Source organism: Sinocyclocheilus grahami, unplaced genomic scaffold, assembly GCF_001515645.1.
Source record: "Sinocyclocheilus grahami isolate Dianchi unplaced genomic scaffold, SAMN03320097.WGS_v1.1 scaffold464.1, whole genome shotgun sequence".
NCBI lineage: Eukaryota > Metazoa > Chordata > Actinopteri > Cypriniformes > Cyprinidae > Sinocyclocheilus > Sinocyclocheilus grahami.
The window spans coordinates 777142-800187 of record NW_015505643.1 but is presented as its reverse complement, the minus strand read 5'-3'; the positions used below and the strand labels follow the sequence as shown (position 1 = coordinate 800187).

Below are 23046 nucleotides of genomic sequence, written 5' to 3'. Positions count from 1 at the left end.
TTGAGTGAGTGAGTGACTGATATCTTTGTTATAGAATACACGTGTTGGTTCGCCGTGAGTTCACAGTTTTAATGTACAATTTTGCTTTAATTTATAAAATATCTATTGTTGCTTTCACTATGGCTATAAAGATAACGCAAAATAATATTCAAACTCACATTAGAAGACACTTTTAACATTGAATAAAGCACATAATCATTACCTGAGATTATCACTGTCATATTTTGTATGTTGTTCCTACTGCGACGTCGCAGAAAATAAAAAAACATTCCTAAAATAGAATCCCATGTAGCGTATTGTCACGTGTCGCTGTCGCGGGTGGTTAGGACAAAAACTACAAGAAGGAAAATATACTTTTTATCGCGTCGTGTCTGGTTGGGACAAACGGTGTTTACAGTTTGATCCCCCCAAAAAAATCTAACCATAAAAATATTAATACTGACAAATCTAATAATTGTATCTGCAATTAGGGAAAGTGGAGAGAAGAGATCCAGTCTGGGAATGAGCAGGAACAGTTGATTTGCATGGCAGACATGGAGATCCAGATTTTTTGTTTGTTCATTTGTTTTTAATATTCAACAGGCAAAGTTCTTCTGTATCTAAATGCAAAAATGTTCATAAATGTTTGAATAAAACAGACTACTGGGGGAAAAAATCTGAATATTCATCTTGTGACCATCTTGTGATTATTTTAACAAAAGCAACAATAATATAATAATTGTAATATATATATATATATATATATATATATACACACACACACACACACACACACACACATATATAGGTCAGTGGCCCTTGGCTTGGTATTGTTAGCAGAATCCGCCCCTTTGCGAAAACTAATTGAGGAACCCTGGAATAAACCCTTGCAAGCACAAAAGTTTGATGCATGTTTTTCCAAGCATTTTAATATTAATAACACTTTTTTCTGTTTTGAGCCTCTATGTATTTTTGACAGATTTTTTAATGGATTATAAAATGACATAAGGGTGAATAATTGGTGACAGGATTTTTAATTTTAAATGAATTATTTCTTTAAAATAATATGAAGTTTAATGCAGCTCAGCTAAAATGTTTTCTAATATTATTAGGGAAGTGTGACTTTGTTGATGAATGTAAAATTGTGGTAGATTGGCATGAAATGTTGTATTGTTTGCAGACCGCTGCTATTTGGTTCATTATTTTAGTTCGGTCTATACACAAAGTAATTCCATATTTCACTTGTATATTACATTATAACAATTTGCTGCACATCACACCAAGTAAGCTGACAAACTATTGTCAGGTAACAAAATTTGTGCAATGCCGACATATTTTTGGCAAATTTTGGCGTCACTGTATTATTAGCGGTGTAACACGTCTACAGTGGCTTTCTCTTGTTTCCCTTACAGTATCATTTGCATGCACAAACAAGTACATAAGCACCCAAATAAGTACAGATTCACACACACACTAAGGGATAGAACTTGTGAATAGTGATGCTAAGGGTTGTCTTGAAGGCACAAGGTTTCACTTGTCAATTTCTCCTGGGGTTAATTAAACAGACAACTTGGTGTCAGAGAGGCAGAAAAGCTCCAACCATGAAACAACTTTAAAACCATCCATCTCACGTTGGACAGTGCTAAAACTAATTTCTCCTCCAGAAGACTGTTGAACACACTGCAGTGCAACTTGCTGCAAAGCGAGCAGATCAGTTTCCCAACTCTCAATCAAAGTACTTTATCTCTCTTTTTTACAGAAATGCACATTCAACATTTCATCCTAAAGTTACTTCTCACTGTTAAGAGACAAATCCCTCTTGCTGCCTCTGTCTGTGCTGCCTTCTGACAAGGTTATGCAGGACAAAAAGGAAACCAACTCCTAAGAACCAACCAACTAAGAGGAGAAAAGAAGGCATGAAAGAGCACAAGAAAAAGAATGAGGCTTAGTACTCAAGCAACAGAAAACATGCAAGACAGAGTAATATCAACAACATTAAAGCAACACAGAAAATAGGACAGGAGAGGGATAAAGGACAAAAGCAAATCAAAGGAAAAGAAAAGAGGCAGCAGAGGACATTTGGGCTCAAACAGCACTATTTAATGCATTCATAAATCCATTACTTAAGGCAATGCAGAGACTAAGTGGATTTGTACTGTCCTGCTCTGATTACCCTCCCATCAATAGCAGTGATGTGGAGGACGGAGAGAGCAGGAAAGAGGCAGCGCCCTGCTGGAGCCTTGGACCAGTGTGTCCTAACTGGCCTCGCTCTAATCAATGCTCCGGGTGATGACACCAATTACTGCCTGCCAGCGCGACAGCCCTGCTAATTTTAATGGCTATTGATTAGCTCAATGCTAAGCAGCACGGTGTGTCCGAAACCCCAAAACTGCTGCCTTATGCCGTATCCTGAGGGAGGAACAGAATGTACGGTCTACTGTGATGTCGATTTCATCTGGTCGATTTCTGAAGGCTGCATAGATGTTTCCTTCACTGTATGCGATACCCCATAATCCTGTGTGTGCAATTTGGAGACTAAAAGAATAAAAATGCTGTCTGATGAAAGACAAATTTTTTTTCATGATTCTATTTTTACAGAGAAATAAGCATTGTAGTCATTAAATAGCCTCTTTGTTATCTATAAAAGATGACAGTGGTACTTGAATATATTTTAAAAAAGTTATTTCTGTAATGGTAAAGCTACATTTTCAGCAGCTATTCAGTCCTCAATGCCACATGCCCCTTCATTTCTTAAAAAAAACATACTGACTGCAAATCTTTCAGCGGTAGTGTATGAGGCACCTTTAGTAGAGTGTGTTTTGACATTTTGAGGGTGTTTATGTGCATGCCCAGTGGAGCAGGACTGTAAGAGGCCATGCAAAGAGGCTGATAGAAGAATACAGAAGAGATAAGAAAATGTGTAGGGATGAAGAAAACTTCATGATTTCATCATACTAAAGGGTTTACATGACATTTAAAAAAAAAAAAAAAAACTAAATTATTGTTATAGTCCAATTGACACTGAACTGTATAAATACTAGGTGTGAAGCTGGAGGAGATAAAATACAAGATAAATACAAAATAGAATGGAGTGTATGAAGAACAGAAGAATGCCAGACAAATTAAACTAGACAAAATAAACTGAAAGCATGTAGTTCAATATCTGCTTCTGTACCTGGAGTGCTGAACTGTCGTACTGATGTGACTCTGGTCTTGTCATAGACTCTGGTGAGAGAACAGCCTTTAGGGACAGTCCACGCGCTAGACCTGCTGTCTCTCTCCTCCGCTGTGTCATACACCTCCATGTGGGGTGGCCGCTCAGTCAGGTTCTTACTGTAATGACTCAGGCCATACTGAGCTATCTGGATAGCATAGAAATACCCTTGAGGGCCCCACTGGGTGGACATAGGTACTCCTGTAGGGAGGAACCAGAAGAAGAGATATTAGAAACTCCGTGTTGAACTGAAGAGTAACAAATGTAGTTTTTAGTTTAGTTCATTTGTTTTTTTTTGTTTGTTTTTTAAGAAATTCATACTTTTATTCAGTAAAGAAATAATAAACTGATCACTAAAAACATTTCTAATGTTACAAAATATTTATATTTTAAATAGATGCTGTACTTCTGAACTTTCCAGTCATCAAAGAATTCTGGGAAAAAAAGTATCACGATATTAATGAAAATGTTAAGCAGCACAACTGTTTATCATCACTGTTCCTTGACAATAAAATTAGCATATTAGAATTATTTCTGAAGTATCATGTGGCACTGAAGACTGGAGTAATGCCTGCTGAAAATTCAGCTTTGCCATCACAGAAATTAATTACATTTTAAAATATATTAAAATTACAAAAATATATATTTTTAATTGTAATATTATACAATTTTTTATTTTTTTTCCCTCAGATAAACGCAGTCTTGGTGAGCTTAAGAGACTTAACAATCCCAAACTTTTGAACGGCAGTGTATGTCTGGAATATTGCATTTTGTGTGTGTCTGTGTAAAGTTTGGGTGGTAAACTGAACTCCTCAAGAACATGACTAAACAAAGTTGGCATTTTCTTATTGTGACTTGGTGCAGTGTTAAATATCTGCTGCCAGTTCTTGGGGTGGTACTCACATTGACAATGGATTTGAACAGCATACTGGACCCAAAATTATAATGCGAAACATATGATGAAACAAAGTCCCTAGATGCCCCCTTAAAAAAACTTTTTTTAAAGTGAAAACAGCATTATAGACAAATATATCAGTACATAGCTGAAATCATTAAAAAACAAAAACAAAAACAAAACAAAACAATAAAAAATTATTCCTCCAAGAAATTCCTCTTTAGACTCCAGTTTCTTTTTGGTTGCCAAGCAACATAGCAACTTACCACATTAACACAAAATTACAAAATCACAAGCGTTCATACACAGATTGTTTACCTTGGTCATTTTTGGCTTCAAATTTGAAGAATTTAGAAAATGTGAAAATTCAAACATTTCACATTTGTGTTTTAGCATGTTATCCATTCATACTGATATATCTTTATAGCATTTATACTGATGTAGCTTTATAGCCTTTTATAGCTTTTAATGTGGAGGCTTTTTTGTTTTTAACTCAAGTGTGGTAATGTGAAGCAGTGGTTTCTGCATGGATGTCATCTTCATTCATTATACATAATCTTGTTTCTGGATTCATGACTTTTACACAATTTAGATCAGACACACAATCCAGAGTACACAGCGACAAGTGAAAACATGTAAACCTTCAATTAGCCAGAGATATACAAAAGACTAGAGAACACTGGGAGGATAAAGCCACTGAAGCCCCTAAGCAAATAGCCTTGGTCTGTAAGTTGTGCTTTCGGCACTGACATAGATGCGAGTTACGGTTCACCAGGCTTTCATTCGCCCTCTTTCTATCCTTTTTTTTTTTTTAACCACAGCTCATCTAATCTACAGCCTGGAATGACAATAATCAAGCCACAGAAAACACTGCGACTGCGCTGCTGGTTTATAGCGGGTTTGAAAGGATCTATTCAAAAATTACAAAAATATATATTTTTAATTGTAATATTATACAATTTTTTATTTTTTTCCCTCAGATAAACGCAGTCTTGGTGAGCTTAAGAGACTTAACAATCCCAAACTTTTGAACGGCAGTGTATGTCTGGAATATTGCATTTTGTGTGTGTCTGTGTAAAGTTTGGGTGGTAAACTGAACTCATCAAGAACATGACTAAACAAAGTTGGCATTTTCTTATTGTGACTTGGTGCAGTGTTAAATATCTGCTGCCAGTTCTTGGGGTGGTACTCACATTGACAATGGATTTGAACAGCATACTGGACCCAAAATTATAATGCGAAACATATGATGAAACAAAGTCCCTAGATGCCCCCTTAAAAAAACTTTTTTTAAAGTGAAAACAGCATTATAGACAAATATATCAGTACATAGCTGAAATCATTAAAAAACAAAAACAAAAACAAAACAAAACAATAAAAAATTATTCCTCCAAGAAATTCCTCTTTAGACTCCAGTTTCTTTTTGGTTGCCAAGCAACATGGCAACTTAGCACATTATCATAAAATTCAACAATCACAAGTGTTCATATACAGATTGTTTACCTTGATCATTTTAGGCTTCGAATTTAAAGCATTTTGAAAATCTGAAAATTAAGACATTTCACATTTATGTGTTTTATGTTATCCGTTTTATACTGATAGCTTTTAATGTTGAGAGATTTAGATCAGATACACAATCAAGAGAACACAGGGACAAGTGAAAACGTATAAACCTTCAATTAGCCAAAGATATACAAAAGAGAATTGAACACTGGGAGGAAAAAGGCACTGAAGCCCCTAAGCAAATAGCCTTGATCTGAAGTATGAAGTTGTGCTTTCCACACAGACATAAATGCTGAGAGCTACAGTTTACCCAGCTTTCATTCACCCTCTTTACAACCTTTTCTTTTGTTTAACCACAGCTCATCTATTCTATAGCCTGGAATAACAATAATCAAGCCACAGGCATAACACTGCGACCACACTGCTGGTTTATTGCTGGCTTGAAAGGATCTATTCACAAACATACACATAAAAAACCGCATGCAGGGTTAAACACAGACATAACAAGGCAATATAGATGACAAACACACCAATGAGCCTGCCTCCCGCTTTCCAGGACACACACATACACACGCTGGCTCTAAGTGGGACCTGTATCAGGAGGCAGACGGGCGCTGTGGAGGCACTCTCTGGCCTAGATACTATTCAGAGCAATCTGATCCTCTGCTGGAGGAGACGCCATCCCTCAAACTGAAGGAGGAGGAAAAAGGAGCTCTCTTTCACTGTCACCCCTACGTACTCATCTACTTTTCATTCCTTTTTATTCTTTCTCCCTCTCTCTCTCCTTCAGCGGAGACTGATGAGTCTGTCCGCTGTCTCTGATTATAGGCTCTCTGCTCAAACACACTGCCGCAGGCTCATGTGGGTTATTACCTCTGAGCTCAACACACTGTTTTTGTGCCTCCGACGTCTGGGATGAAAGCGAGGGGAACAGAACCTCTAATTAAAAGGATAGTTCACCCAAAAATGAAAATTCTGTCATTAATTACTCGCCCTCATGTCGTTTCAAACACGTAAGACCTTCGTTCATCTTTGGAACACAAATTAAGATATTTTTGATGGAATCTAAGAGATGTCTGACCCTGCATAGACAGCAACGTAACTGAAATGTTCCCAAGTCCAGAAACGTAGCAAGGAGATCTGTAAAAGAATCCATGTGACATCAGTGGTTCATCCGCAATTATACGAAGCTACGAGAATACTTTTTTCCTCCGCATCACCCTGTAGCGCCATTTTGGAGAGTATTCGCTGGACGTAAACAACGTATGCTGTTCTGTGTTAGCTGCGTCACGCCGGATCGGTTTCCTACGTTGTTGTGATTTGATCTCAATGAAAACATTGTATCCGTGGGACTAGAGATAAGATCCCTGAAGTTGCAAAGACTAAAGTCTCAAAACCAAAGAGATATTCTTTATCAAAGTTAAGACTCTGCCACGCCCCCCTAAAACGGCTCGTTCTAACACACCCCCACATATCTACCTCACTATGTGGAAATATTTGCATAATGCCGCCCAAATGTGCACGCAAAGAAAGGCGGCGTGGTTTCAGTAACCGCTGTTAGTGTTGAAGCAGCCATGTCAGGGAGACGCTGTGTGTTTCAGAGCGAAAGCAAAAACACTTTATTTGGCTTTCCGAAAGTAGATGCATTTAGGAATCTTTAAGATCACTGTTACACTTGTGCTTTGAGGCAGCGCTTGCTTTAATTTTCCATGGATACTGGAAGAGGCAATGCTTTAAACCCCACATGATTCCCTACAGGCTCCTTCATTCCTACATGGTCATTACGGCTACAGAGCTTCTTTGTAGCGTGCAGAACAGAGAGCGGCTCCATGAAAACAGACTCAGAGTAATGGACTGGCTCTTGGTTATGGAGGAGAAGAGGCTAGAAAGGAAACAAAAGTAGGGGACTGGTATGAACTCCTTTGCTTTTGTGCTGCCACGGACATTGAGAATTTCATCTCAACTCACAGACAACACAATTTTTCCACCTGCCACAAAGGATTTTGGTCAAGTCAAGTCAAGTCACCTTTATTTATATAGCGCTTTTAACAATACAGGTTGTGTCAAAGCAACTGAACAGCATTAATTAGGAAAATAGTGTGTCAATAATGCAAAATGACAATAGTAAACACAAATTTTTCCAGTTAAAGTCAGTTCATCATTGAATTCAGTGATGTCAACATCCAGCTCAGTTCAGTTTAAATAGTCTCTGTGCAATCATTTGCAATCAAGTCAACGATATCGCTGGAAATGAAGTGTCCCCAACTAAGCAAGCCAGAGGCGACAGCGGCAAGGAACCAAAACTCCATCGGTGACAGAATGGAGAAAAAACCTTGGGAGAAACCAGGCTCAGTCGGGGGCCAGTTCTCCTCTGACCAGGTATTTGTATTCTCAGGTTTTGGTATGAATGTACCTCTTTGCGGTACTTCAGAAATGGGGGTTCTTTGAATACACACACAAAACAAGGTTTGCATGTTTTAAAAGCTTTCACCAGAAAAGAGTCGAAAGTAGTTTAATACAGAATGCTGATCAATGAGCTTTTCAGACCAGAATGTCTGGATGTGCTGAATTTCTGCATTTTAGACAGAGTACTGTAGAATGCTCTCTGTTTTTTTTTTTTAGTATGTAAAGTGAGGTTTGTTTACACGCTTGTCATTGGATATGCTGACTTACACTCACACATGCAAACAAACAAACCGATTCGGCCTGCTTTAAATTAGATCCATATCCATTTAATTAAAAAATTCTTCCACTTTGTTTGCCATTAGTGTCCTATGAAGCACTATGAGAGACTTCACCATCTTCAGTGAATAGTAATGATGTTTTGGTTTGGAAGGCATTCTTTATACTCCAGTATTGATCTCATTTGATTACTTCAGTACCCAGTCACATTTTAAAACAATACAGAAGAGCAAATGGCACTGAGTGACTCTATTCTCTTTAGAGAGCATCACAAACGTTGTGTTAATAGCTTTGATATGGTACTGTTAGTCTGATAGTCAGAGATCTGGGCTCTTAAAACAAAGGTTGCAGGTTTCGTTCCAGGTAGAGGTGATCCGAGAACTGGAGTGAGACTGGGATCAGAGTTCTGCTCTATCACTGTGATGCCTCGAACAGGGCACTTAACCCCGTCTGCTGAAGGACGGTCCTTGCAAAGAGATAGAGAGGTGGAGAGAAGAGTGAGCCAGCAGGAAATGATTGAAAGTAAGCTGTCAGGGGAGTGAAACAGTGCTGGATCACTGACACAGTGGAGAGAAAAATGCAGTTTCTGGACAGTAAAACACCTCTGAAGGACACAACCGAGACCACCATAATCAGCTTTTTGTCATCTATCATTTTGAAATGCTTGTCATTTAGGTTCCTTAACAAAAAAGGAAATGACTGCTTTAATTTGGTTTTGCTTTTCCTCATTGACATTCACCAGAAGACACATGGGAGTCTGAGTGCAAAATTATTCTCCATTACATTTAAGGTCATCAAATCAGCTCTTGTGATTCAGTTCTTGGCTGAATCAATCCCACTTTCATTTGCTTAATGTATAGTCCATTGAGGGTGCATTACTTACTAAGAACCAGACGTAGATCATTCGAGCCTGGCTTCCAGGAAACTCCTCTCGGACTGCACTAAATGACTATTAATGGTTGCTAACAAGTTGTGTTAGAAATGAGGCAGGTCGCTTTGCCTCTCACTTCTCCCAGTGTGCCACAATTAAATGCAGCTTTAAAGTGACATGTATTTAGGTGAATCTTGATGATGAGGGAGAAAGTAACTGTGTGAGACACATTAGGAAAGCCAGTTACACGTAGGCCCAGACAGAATCTGCTGATTTTTCTCGCATTTTCTGCTCCAATTATGAGGGAAAAAACAGCGGAATGGATTTAAACAAGGCAACCTAACCCATTGAACACCTGTTATTAACATACACATCTCAAGTGGGGAGATGCATGGCCTCTTACAGTCCTCACATTGACACATTAACAATAATTTATTTATTTATTTATAGAAACACAGAAACTTTAATTACCAAAATAAAGTTTCAGTATCTAAATCTGGGTAATTTTGCAACATGGTCATGTTGAAGTGAGTTAACAGCTGACATGTTTACTTGTTGCATTTTATCCACATTGTGTGCATGAAATAGTCACTAAAAGAATCAAAACTCGTCATTAATCCTCAAATAAACAAATGATCAAAAACTGTATACACATATATGACCAAAACCCCAAAAAAGTATTTTTGGTTTCCGCCATACATTCATTCATAAATACATACATTTACACACACACACACACACACACACACACACACACACACACGCGCACGCACACACGTATATATATATATATATATACACACACATACACATTTTGTTGATAACGATAGTTAGACGATATTTTGCTGAGCATGTTATTGTGCTGGTATTTTGGCAGGTTTAGGCTGACTCCCAAAGCTTTTGTTATTCTTAATATTCTGTGCAGTGATTAGTTTGCAGGAGTAAAAGAAATGAACTTTTCCAATAAGTTTGATTTTGCAATAAGTAATTTGATTTTTGCCTTTATAAAGGCCAATTATTTCTAACCTAATGAAATGTATGCATCATCTTTTGTGTCAAATTATTAAATGTAATCAATAAATCTATATAGTAAGACACAATAGGGCTGCTACCAATCAAATGAAATCACCCTGTCAAAATCAGCTCTGCAGGAATCAACCCGTTTTTTGCATGTTGCTTGAAATGCTAATGAGCTCTGCTGACCCCGCCCCTCTCTTCTGTGGGGTGACGAACTGTGCTCTGAGAGACTGTTTACTTTAGCCACATTTAGTCACGAAACTTGCTAAGTAGCACGTTATTAGGAAACAGCGATTGCAAAGATTCATAAAAAACCCTTATACTCCCCTCTGCTGTAAATGAAGCAGGATCACGAATGATTCGCGCGAACATAAACACATTTAGGCAGATTGGGGGCCCATTCCCTTCAGAAACAAATGTAATCCACTGAGTCTTCAGCGGCTCAGATGTCGGGACGACTGCTATGTTCATTATCACATCCAACAACAGAACACCTCAATCGCTTAGGAGACATTCTTGTCTACATCTGCTCCGGCGGTGAAACAATGGCGGTCGGACTGTTACAGCTGACTCAGGGCGGGTCTAAGGTAAGACGGCACTGTCAATCAACTGTCGTGGGAGTGGTCTTCGTCCGTGTGACGTCACACGGACAAGAAGCTGGGAACGGCTTGATTTGAAGGGATTAAATAAAAACCACTGGGTGGATTTTTATCATTATAGGGCAGATGTGTACACACACTGCCAACACACATTTATGTTCAAACAACATGTAAAAGTGAAATTAGCATCCTATGACCCCTTTAAATGAGTTTAGTTTAAATAAAGATAGCAACGTGTGCTGTTCAGGTCTTACCTACGCACATGCGCTATCAACACCCGGGTGATGATGGCATGAATGACTGGTCATATTTGAGCATACAGCACTCGCATTGAACCAAGTTTACAAAGAGTGACTGGTTTGTCCACGTTTTTTTTTTTTTTGTTCATCGCTGTTGTTGTAATGTATTGGGAAGCCAGAATGCGTATCCGTCGACAGAAACATAGGCCTACATTAGCCGAACTCTGTCTGTTTTACGTGTTGTTATTTTTAACAAGCCATATTACATACGTGGAGAACGGTACGGTTCGTTTTTTTTTACAGAGAACCGCTACACCCCTAATCACTACTGCACTTTTGATGCCTGTTTATAGACACAAGGTAATACCAGGTGTAAACTGCAATCCATCTCAACTGATTACATGTGTTCGGACACCTCAGCATAGCATTACTAAGCAGCCATTATCAGAGAAGATCGATAAGAAATTAAGAGGTGCAACCATTACATCACTCACCTTCCACTCCACTGATGCACTTGACTCTGTCACGCACCTCCACGTTATACCCCTCAAAGGACATGAAGACTCCACTGGGGTGATACGGCTCTCTCTGGGCATATACTTTCGAGTAACTGTGCGAAAACTCGAATCGATCGTAGCCGTCGTACTGTACCACCTTGCCATACACCTCAAAGTACTTCTCCATCCAGCTGAAGGGCAGGTATACCTCACTGCCTTCTCGGCGGCCCTTAATGGTGACATCGTCATTGATCAGGCAGTCGATCTCTTCGTAGCGCACTCCACCGACCACAGGTGGAGGTTCGGGGGGCTGGGGCTGCTGCGGATGGCTGTCTATTTTCGGGCTGGGAGGGGGCTGGGGGTGCCGGGGCAGGAAGCGCAGCGCTTTCTCACTCGTACACTTGTTCCACAGAACGACTGTGAGCAGAGAGAGGAGAGCGCAGATCACTATCAGGGTCTTGTAGTGAACACGGGCTGTCAGACAACGCATCATCACTGCTTACCTGTAATACAAAGACACAAACGTACATTAAAACACATTCTATGAAACGCCCATTGGCTGAGCTGAAATAACAGACAAACATGCAATCACATGCTCATACTCCCCGCTATACACCAGTGACATTTCAGATTTAAGTGTAATCAGTAATCCAGTCAGAGGAAATTTTATGCATACCTACATGGAATTAATCAGAGTTTAAAAGGTCTAATTAATATGTTTCCCTCTGCATGAATAATCAAATGTAGCATTAGAGAAATTCAATATCTGTCTGGGCGACTGTATAAGCTGTTTTGCATATTGCTTCTAAAATTCACAGCAGCAGAAGAAAAGCATTTTTTTTCTATATTTATTATAAGGGAATAATGTGCAGCACTTGACCAAAAAAGATTCACAATGGAGAGAGTTTCTGGATTTACTAAAGATAAACTTTTATATGTGCATGTTATTTATGTTGTGTTTTTGTGTTATTTTAGCATTATTTATATACTATTATAGCATTTATGAATATTTTGAATTAGCTTTTATTTTCATGTTTTTAGTTTCATTTTAATTTTAGTTTGGGTTTTAGTCATTTTATTGTGCTTTTGGCATTTTTTTTGTTTTTAATGTTTTAAATTGTATTTTTTTTAAGTTATTTCGATTTAGCTATACACAAGACAACGTTTCTCATTTTTGTTCTAATTTATGTTCTAAGTTTTTTTTTTTAATTTATGTTTAATCTAATGCTTATATTTTATTTTATTATACAATGAAAGTGACTGTAATATCAATGATGTATCTATTGAAGAAAAATCACAAAAACAATGTGTGAATAAAACTTTTGAGATCTTATACACTGATACTGGTCTGAAAATAGTCATCTTCTCCAAATTAATTGTTCTTTTTTTTTTTTACTGACCATCTAGGAACTTATTTGGTAAATGTGTTTCCACTTTAGTTTGTTTATGTGCATGTGTTTTTACTAAAAAAAAAAAAAATAAAGTTTTTTTTGCACACTTTGGAAACGTTATTCACATTTAGGTTTTTCCATTCATCATTTTTAATGCAATAGCTCAAAACCTGCATAAAAATATGTGGATGCAAATGCAACTGGTAGTTTATGCAATAACTACTGTTTTTACAATAGTCATAAGCAGAATAGAAAAGAAAGAACTCAATAGTCTCTACATATCTTTACATTTCCTCTCTCACAAATTATATTCTGCTGCTGCGGTTTCTGCACTTGGGAGAGAATCGCATTAACTTTGTAAACGTAGCTCATAACGCGAATCAGCAGCCTCTCACTCATATCATCCCTTCTCTCTCTTTGGCATGGTATCTTCTTCGCAAAGAATAAAAATCAATAAGCAGAACAGCACTGCCTCTCACTACAGCTAATTACTGTGCTGGGTTTGGCATGGACAAAACACCAATGCCATCATTAGCAGTCCACACCACTGTGAATCTAAAGCTAAGTCTAAGGTCAACGGAGAACAAAAACACATCAATCCATCAACCCAAACGAAGTGCAACATAGTGCCAAACACTCCATATTTAACTAAATGAGCAAAAAGGACCCAGGCATGATGAATGGTAGCGGTACATACACGCTTTTAGCCTGCCCTACATACTAGGGCGGTCAAAAAAATTGGAATTTTGAATATTCGTCGAATAAAAAAAAAAAAAAAAAAAATCCACATTCGAATGCAAAAACGTTGCATTCGAATTTAAGGTCTGTGTCAGCCGTCAGGCAGCCTGGCAGCCTGCGCACGAGATGCGATGATGTATGTGTCATTGATTGCATTTGAATGCTTTTGTTAGCCTATCCAGTTGAACCCACTAGATGCGGCGCTGCTACGTTGTTCATTCAATATACTGCGGAAAACGAGAGCATCAGTGTGGAGAAGATGTTGTTTACGTCAAAACTGAAACCAAGCCATTCACACAGAACGCATATTTATCACATTTTCTAGAGGGACGTCTATCAGCGTTGCACTCGCGTCTCGCACAAGAGAGCGGCATGTTTAGAAAGCCATGTAAAATTAATGCAAGTTCAACTTTTAAAAAACATGTCTAAAGACGTTATGGTGGTTTTTCCCCATCCCACTGTATCTCATGTTTTTAAATGAAGAAAGTAGCCTACTCTTTGTGATTGGTTTTCGGTCCTTTGTATTAAACTATACATACAGTACATGCATGGTGCTGTTTTTTTTTCTCTAATTGTTTAAGCAACTTTATTAATTATATATGGATTATAAACATTATTATAAACATTATGCACTTTTTTTCAAATATAGTCGTGTTATTTTACTACACTTTGAAGAAACGTGCATAATATTATACTCGATGCGCCCTCTTGTGGCCTCAGGAAAGAAGCCAAAAGCTTTTTTCCCCCTAACTGAAATTATGCCTTTTAAATTTGAATATAATTCGAATTTTGATAATATTTAAGTAGAAAATTCGAATTTAGTTTTTCAGTCATTTTGACAGCCCTACTACATACTGTATGTATTAGGTGGAAACCTGATTTCATATAGTTCTGAAACATTCACTGCTATGGAAGATCAGGGCAAGTGAATTATTCTTTCTTCCAATCTTCCCGTTTAATCCTCTTTGCGGAGTTTGCACTTGTTTCACAGACCTGCGCTCCATCTCTTTCTAATCTCTCCCCCCTTTACTTCGTCTTCCACATGTCGACTCTGCATCCTCTATTCAGAGTATGCGGAGCAGAGTAGCGTCTGACTGCACCGTGAAAGATAAGCAGCTCATCTCATTTGCCAAGGCTATAAATAATTTGATCTTTCGCAGGCAGAGTTCAGATGCTGCTACTCTGAGATTCAGGGACATGCTCGGAAAGTGCTGTCTGAATCCTAACATAGAGCACCTGATCAAGCCTCACTGATGGAGCATCTGGATCAGGCGACCCACTGCAGTGCAGGGTGCATCTGTGTACAAGGATAATTTGCATTCAAATCCACTAATATGCAGGAGATATGGCTGAGCTCTATATAATCCAGAGATCAAACTAAAAACAGGAGGAACACGGATGTAATCCCTTCTCTGAACAAGTGGCACAGCGGACTTAAAGGAAGAGTACACCATGTCCTAGGGAGCATCATACCATGCTAGATTTAAGAAAATGGCTTTTCGTAGAGAGGATTACGGCTGGTAATAGGAGACAGGGATGAATGCGGTTTAACAATATGCCGTCCCCACAGCTACAGCTGTGGCCGATCGGTCCCTAGGAAAGCAGGGTTCAGCTAACTTAACGCAGTGCTCTCGAAAACTGAATTCAAAACAAGCACATCCATCTCAGTAGACTGCTTCCCATCAGAATGTGCTTAGCGCTGTCTCAGTCGCCGAGACGACCTGACGCTGGCCACGCCCCCTCTGCATCCTCATCACATTAATTCACAAGCTGCTCTTTCATCTAATGCAGGCCGCTATCGATTCACCCCATCTTCAGTTGTTTTCCTGCTATCTGGATCAGGACCTCAACACCCACAGCTGCCCTGGTCAATCCAAATACAGCAATAACTGTATTCTTATGTCACTTTTATATATATATATATATATATATATATATAATAGTAAAAATAGTCAAGCACTTTATTATGTTTTTTATTCAGATGCCCAATTAGTCAATAAATACAGTCTAATAAATTTGTTAAGCACTGTATGTGCTTAAATTTATTAGACCACCTGTCATAATAAAGAGAAAACACAAATATTTTAGGAATCTGTCAAAAACTTGTTTAAAACTAAAAAAAATTATTGTCATTAATTAGGCAAATAACAAACTGAAACAACTAAATAGTCTTTATTCACACATAATAACCAAAAAGCATAATATTTTTAATGACCTCCTTTGGCCTTGATAGCAGCTTGCATTCTTACTTTCTCACAGTCTCTATTGACTGTAATTGGGCATCTGAATAAAAAAAATTATAAAAGAACTTTACTATTTCTTGTAAAACAGTAAATTCGAAAAATTCATGGATAACAACAATAATTTTATTTTAGCATTAGAAACAATACTGTGACTAAAGAGCTTGCACATACTGGTGGATGAACCATTACAAAAACATTAAAAAATATTTTGGTATTCACCAATACTGTTAGTGTAAAGTAGTTGTGGCACAAACCTTACATTGGGTGGTGGTCTAATAAATTTGTTAAGCATCATAATTAATCAACATAAATGCTCATTCAAATAAAAATAAAAAAACTCTTGCCATTAGTATGAAATTACTGCAAAAGCAGCTTAACATGATGTAACATTTGAATTACAAAAAAAGACTCAAAACAGATAAAGAAATAATTTAATTTATAACGGATAGTTATGACTAAATTCATAACTAATTATATCATAAAAATAATATATTCTTGTATAATATAATTAATATATTGTTATTAACATAAATAATAATAATAATAATAATAATATGAAATGCACCTTTCCAAAGCTCAAAGTCAATCTTCAAGAATATTACAACATCCAATTACATTCAAGTACATACCTCTTTAGGTGTGCTCACACATGCACTCATTTTATTTTCGGGCTGGGATTCCAATTCTGAATCCATACTGAAAGGTCTGTTCATATGAAACTTAAATGCTGCAATTTGATTCACATATATGTTTACATCAGCATAACATTTATTTCAAGCAAGACTTAGCACAAGTTGCCATGTTCAGAACAGGAGAGAGCCATAGTAATAATGTCACCGGAGCAACCGCAAGTATAATTTTACCAAATATTTAATAAATATTCAATCTCATCTAAATCTAAAATGAAATGTAAATAAACATACGCACATTTGTATGACGTCGTAAAACACATGTAAACATAGGCATCATGGCTCTGCACATGTAAGCAAGATTTCTGAATCCAATTTAAAAAATAGCCAGATTCAGCAGTTTACATGCTTACTTTTTTCCCTTTGACGACCGGATTATTACAGGTCTACACCACCCCTTTTAATCCAATCAAAAACCCATTCGGTTCGAGCCCATTCGAATCAATTGAGGTGTTTACATGAAGGCTTTTCTATCTGCAAGAACCATCAAGCTGTTATAAAAACATTATTTGGGTGCCTGTAAACACAGCTAGTGTGTGCATGGGCGAGGGTAACTGGTATGAAAAGGGGTATGTTTTTAACCGTGAATACCCCTTCCGTAATAACAAACTCTTCCTTGTCTTGATCTCTTTGCACACGTCCCACTTTGCATTTCTGCATTACTTTGTTACAGCATCATGTGTAAACAACATCAAGCAGTCCAGCCCACTGATAATAAATCTACCAGGGTATAAAAGAAACAATGAAATCTACGTCTATGATCGCATAATATATACAGTCTTACCACCCAGCCCTAAGCCACACCTTCCCAGGCTGCTGTCCTCTGCTGGGGAACAGCTCAGGGAACAGTGGGAGGCATTGTTGACACATGAAAGGTTGTCAGTAAAGGGAGGACAGGCCTGGCACAGGAGAGCTGGGTGCAATGAATACCAAGCTTTCAGCTCATTTGTCACCACAACCCACACAGACCTGCTCCCGAGACTGCACGCCTGTCCTCCCCACTCAGGCCTGCCACAGGCTCTTCATGTAACACCAGACAATGCAGAAAGGAGCTGGAGCCCTATTGATGATTTTTTTTTTTTTAAATACGGTACAGCTTATAATGTGCAAGTTATGGTAATCACAATCAATTCTACTAAAGAGAACAAAAGCTTGAAATATTGCCTTTAGAATTAAGAATATCTTAGAATGCCAAATAAAGTGACAAATCTAACCACAGGGTATTCACTAATGTGCATGTTTAATCTACTAGGAAACTTCTGTCAAATCTAAAACATTTTGTGACAACGGTTTGGCAGTGAAGGAAACAGATTGAGAATCGGAGACCTATTTAAGAAAACCTAATAAGGGTTAAATGGCATCCAACCACATTTTGAAATGCCACAGGGAATAGGATTTCCTGCTCTATTACACAACATATTAATCACAGAATCCCCTACCTAGTACATCTCAAGCCAAACACAAGATCTTGATCATCTACAATATGGCTTCTGGAAAAGAAGAGCAAGACTCAGAAGGGCAGTTACGCCCATGTTGAAATCTTTTATCCCTCATTGGTTGGCTGGAACCATAGACGGCAGTTTGCCAACTGCATGCAAACAGCTGCACAAAATTGTTAGCATAACAGCAATCACTGGCTAAATTTGCGGTCAGAACACAACCCTGGATCATGGCACCCCAACTAGTGGTAAGCACTCAATGGCCGACAGAAGTTAATTTGTCAGTCATTATGACTAAAAAAACAGAGGCTAGTTAGATGATGCACATAATAACTAAAGCTGCAATAAACGCCATTACTATTCCCTTAAAGACTAAATAAAAACATTTCATTTAATTTTTTTACTGTTCACAGGGCTTTGGTTAAGCAGAAAATTATCATAAATGTTGCTTCAGAGGTGGTTAAAATTACCGTTTTGATGTAAAAAAATATGAGACCATTTTACAATAATGTCCACTCATGAATCTTGTACAATAATGTTTATCAAAGTCTACAAGCATGATCAATGATCATGCTGTCTTTAAGCCAATTTTGGACATTGTGCTTACACTGCATTGTAAAATGAGAAATAATATTGCAATATTACATGATATGTAATGTTCTTGAAAAATTCACAGCCAAAGTTGCTTCATGCTGCAATGGCCAGGATCAGGTGGTGGCATGCTCCTTCTAGTCGACAACATAGTCTGACCTGCCAACAACAGCAGAAATAGTACAAGTCCAATGCCAAGGAGATGTGTTGCCCTCTGGGCAGCACTGAGAAGCGAGTCATATGTTTGAGCTTAGGTGTGTCAGGTCTAACTAAACTCTGGACATTTCCACTCCTCTGAACTGCTGATCAGCCTGGGGACGAATCGAGGGCAATCAGCAGCTTCAAAAGGAGCTTATTACTGATGCCAGACCTGGAAGCTAAAGAATGGGTGCAGATAAATAAAAGTAGTAAACCAATGAAACAAAAACACACCAATCCCCTCTGTTCTGGTGTGAAACAGCTACATTCGGCTTATTAGAGAAAATGATATTACCAGAGGGACATCACAGGGATTCCCCCTGTGTAACAGATGCAGCCCATAATAAGCACAGTTGACAGGCTAATAATAATGCACTGGATGTAATTTAGTGTAATTCTCATTAGAAAGGGAGTACGGGAGAACTCCCGTATCAACAGAACGGCATTTATAGAGGACACAAACTGGGGTCAAGACTTAAAATTAGCCCTTCATTTTGGTGTAATATCAGGAGAGTAAGGCTCGAGCCCAGCCAATCAGATGCACTAGGACTGAACCTCTTCGCAGGTTTGATCAGATATTAGACTGAGGTACATTGTTATTTACTCTCCCACTAAGATGCAAATCCAGTTTATAGCTGGAAAGGCAAGATGATAAAAGAGCAGATGTTGCAAAGATCTTCTTCTGGCTGTGATTCTTGATCTAATCAACACACCTATTCCATCAACAGCAACATGAAAGCCTTAGTAAAAACAACTTTGGCTTCTACGTGAATGCAATTAACCACAGCATATCCAGAAGTAGCACTAAAGACAGTTGGAAAGATCGGTGTATAATCCATGAAGATAACAGACTGATAAGAGAGAGAGATTTCACTAAGGCGGCTTAAAATAAACATCATTCCCATTGTTTACTCGTAGTACACTATAGTACGCAGATGGGGTCACAGGAGAAAATTTGTATGGATTGCATGTTTTTTTTGCCATATTTTAAAAAGAATACCTTGAACTCAATATTCAATTTAATATATTATTATTCATACAATTATTTATATGATTTTTAATTAAATGTATTAATTTTTTTTATATTTCTCTCCTCAATAACTATTGTTCCGTTTCATTCCCAGTTGCTGTTTATAATTTTTTTTAAAACAAGCAGCTTTGCCATAATTAGATCAGAAATAGTGGATGATACATATTACATTACATGGGGAGGCCTTTGTAAATTGTGCTGGACATTGGGGGGCATTTGAATAAAATAAATTGAGAACCACTGACCTACAGACCACATTATGGGAAGAAATTCTACACATCCCCAAATCAGTCATTTCAGGTTTTAGGGATCAAAAAAGTGGGCCATTACAGACATTCCCAGAATGACAGCATTACATCATATTATGACAGATTATTTGGTATATTTAAAAAATAAAAATATTACAGAAAACAAAAAAAATGTAATCTAATTTACTGGTCAATGTTCTATTTAAACTAGTCTGTGTGATAAACTAGTGTTTATAGGCATATCTCTTCTGGCAGTGGGTAACAGGGAAATAGTTTTGAAGGTAATGCTCCTCATCCAATTCATCAGCAGTCAGGGGATTAGACCTGTTATATTATCAAAATGCTTATGATCTTACGGCCAACGGGGGGATTATACACTTCTCGTAAAATGAAGCAAACCATCTGACAGAGCCATTATGACCCCCCCCCACCCCACACACACACACACACACATAAACAGCATTAGCAAACATACTGAAGTCACTCTTACACATATCCTAACCAGATGCGATGCAACACGATGTGGCGACTACCAATGGGAATGAAGACTAGATATCGATATAGGTATAGACTAGACAGAGACTGCAACATCCAGTTAACTAATCGCTGTCAGTGTGAAAGGAGCTTTATGGGTGGAAAAAGGCTGATCATCAGATCAAGTCTTGCATGGATGATTTGACAAGATATGAGGCTTAAACTTAAATCAGACCATACTGTCCCATTTACACACACCTAATAGTCTAACCGTTGTACTGACTGACTAATGAGGAGGTATAAAAGTTCTGACTCATGGCTAAATCCACCTTTACTTCATTTGTGCAAAGTGGTTTGTTATGTAGCTTAGATCTGTAATGAGCAAATTAGGCTCTGTCAGTAAGTTAGTGGGATAACTGGGATTTGTCTATATTAAAACAAAGACAGTCAAAAGTCTGGGGTCAGTACATTTTTATTTATTTTTTGTAAGAAAACCTTTATTCAGCAAGGACACATTAAATTGATCAAAAATGACAATTAAGACATTTATAAAGTTACAATAGATTTCTATTCCTAATATATGCTCTATTTAAAGGATCCTGAATCCTGTATCAGAGTTTCCACAAATATATAAAGAAGCACAACTGTTTTCAACACTGATAATAAGAAATGTTTATAAGCACCAATTCAACAAAAAGAATGATTTCTGAAGGATCATGTGACACTGAAGACTGGAGTAATTGCTCCAGTTCAGTAATGGCTCGAATTCAGCTTTGCCATCACAGGAATAAATGAAATTTTTTTTTTTTTAAATATTACAATTAAAAAAAAAAACATGATTATTTTAAACTGTAATGATATTTCACAATATTACTGTTTTTACTGTATTTTTCATCAAACAAATGTAGCATTGGTGGGCAAAACTTTTAAATAAACTTTGTACAATTGTACTTCTATTTTGTTTTGTATAGAGATTTCAATGTGGCATGACACCAAAGTGAATAACTGATCTAAAACAGTGAAATCTTACCCAGCTCCAATCACCAGTGAACGTCTGACTGTAACGTCATTGCGCTTTATGCCACAGTTTTGATCCTCTGCTCCGATTCATTTAGGGATATGTTTGACAAAATAGTCTGTCATACCTGAAACAGAGGAAACAGAAACAGTAATGAGATATTGATCCAGCTGAGCTGTGTGAACAGAAGAATTTATAAAGTTTATTTTTTAAAGAACAATTTTTAAAAACATTTTCTGCAACCCGAGGATTAAGTCACCACCGTGTCCTTATCTCTTCTGAGATGGTGGCCCAATTTCAGATATCATCTATTAACACCAGCTAAGCCTGGTTATTGGTTGTCCGTTTGATTCGATGGCATATCCCATTGCTGGCAATCTGATTGCAAACAGCTTTAACAGCTTCCAAATAGGACAAGTTATTCAAACCACAGATTAAATATACTATCAAATATCATCTGATGGTGTTGGAGGTTGTTTGAGTTGACTGTTGGGACACTTCATTTCCAGCGATATCGTTGACATGATTGCAAAGATATTATTTAAACTGAGCTGGATGTTGACATCACTGAATTCAATGATGAACTGTCTTTAACTGAAAAATTAGTGTTTACTATTGTCATTTTGCATTATTGACACTATTTTCCTAATTAATGCTGTTCAGTTGCTTTGTCACAATCTGTATTGTTAAAAGCGCTATATAAATAAAGGTGACTTGACTTGACTTGACAGAAGGCTAGTGTCACGACTCGCGCTACTCCTCCCTCCGCCTGCGGGTAGGGGTAGGAAGTATCGTGGGTCAAAGGGAGGTAGGCAAGACCTGAGGGATGTGATCCAGACAAGGCGTCAGCAGAAGAGCTTTAAAAGGCAACACAAGCAACACACATTTTCATTAATCCTTCCGGGAAAATTTATTTAATGCTTTTCATTGCATGTCTGCTTAATAAAAACGGAGGCTGATTTTCAGGATGCCTGTCTGGGAGTCAGCAGTAAAATCTCAGCATGTCAGTGCTAGTTTAAAGGGGTCATATGATGCGATTTCAATTTTTCCTTTCTCTTTGGAGTGTTACAAGCTCTTGCTGCATAAAGAAGGTCTGTAAGGTTGCAAAGACTAAAGTCTCAAATCCAAAGAGATATTCTTTATAAAAGTTAAGAGTCAGCCATGCCTCCCTAAAATTACTCGTTCTCACACGCCCCCACATACCTACGTCACTATCTGGGAAGATTTGCATAACGCCGCCCAAATGTTCACGCAAAGAAAGGCGGCGTAACTTTTATTCTCGCTGTAGTATTGTTGCAGCCATGTCGTGAAGGCGCTGTGTGTTTCGTTGTGAAAGCGAAACTACTTTGTTTGGCCTTCCAAAAGAGGACAATATCTGCTTTGTCATGCCTGGAGCTGATCCGTGCTGGTCGCTGAGGAAATACATCAACTTTGCGCTGTGGATCACCGGATCAGCTTTCACCGTGGACGAAGCAGAGTCCAGCCCGGGGT

The 23046-nt window shown here is 37.9% G+C and overlaps 1 protein-coding gene across 1 annotated transcript in view; it reads right to left on the bottom strand.

Annotated features, from left to right (window-relative positions):
- Positions 1–23046, bottom strand: part of LOC107553083 (D-glucuronyl C5-epimerase-like) — a 53939-nt gene that overhangs the window by 5562 nt on the left and 25331 nt on the right. Inside the window, exons 2-4 of the mRNA XM_016235180.1 lie at positions 21568–21682; positions 11494–11999; positions 3155–3394 (exon numbers count right to left, since the gene is read on the bottom strand). Coding sequence (XP_016090666.1) covers positions 3155–3394; positions 11494–11989 — 736 coding nt within the window. The 5' untranslated portion in view covers positions 11990–11999; positions 21568–21682. The remainder of the gene's footprint in view (positions 1–3154; positions 3395–11493; positions 12000–21567; positions 21683–23046) is intronic.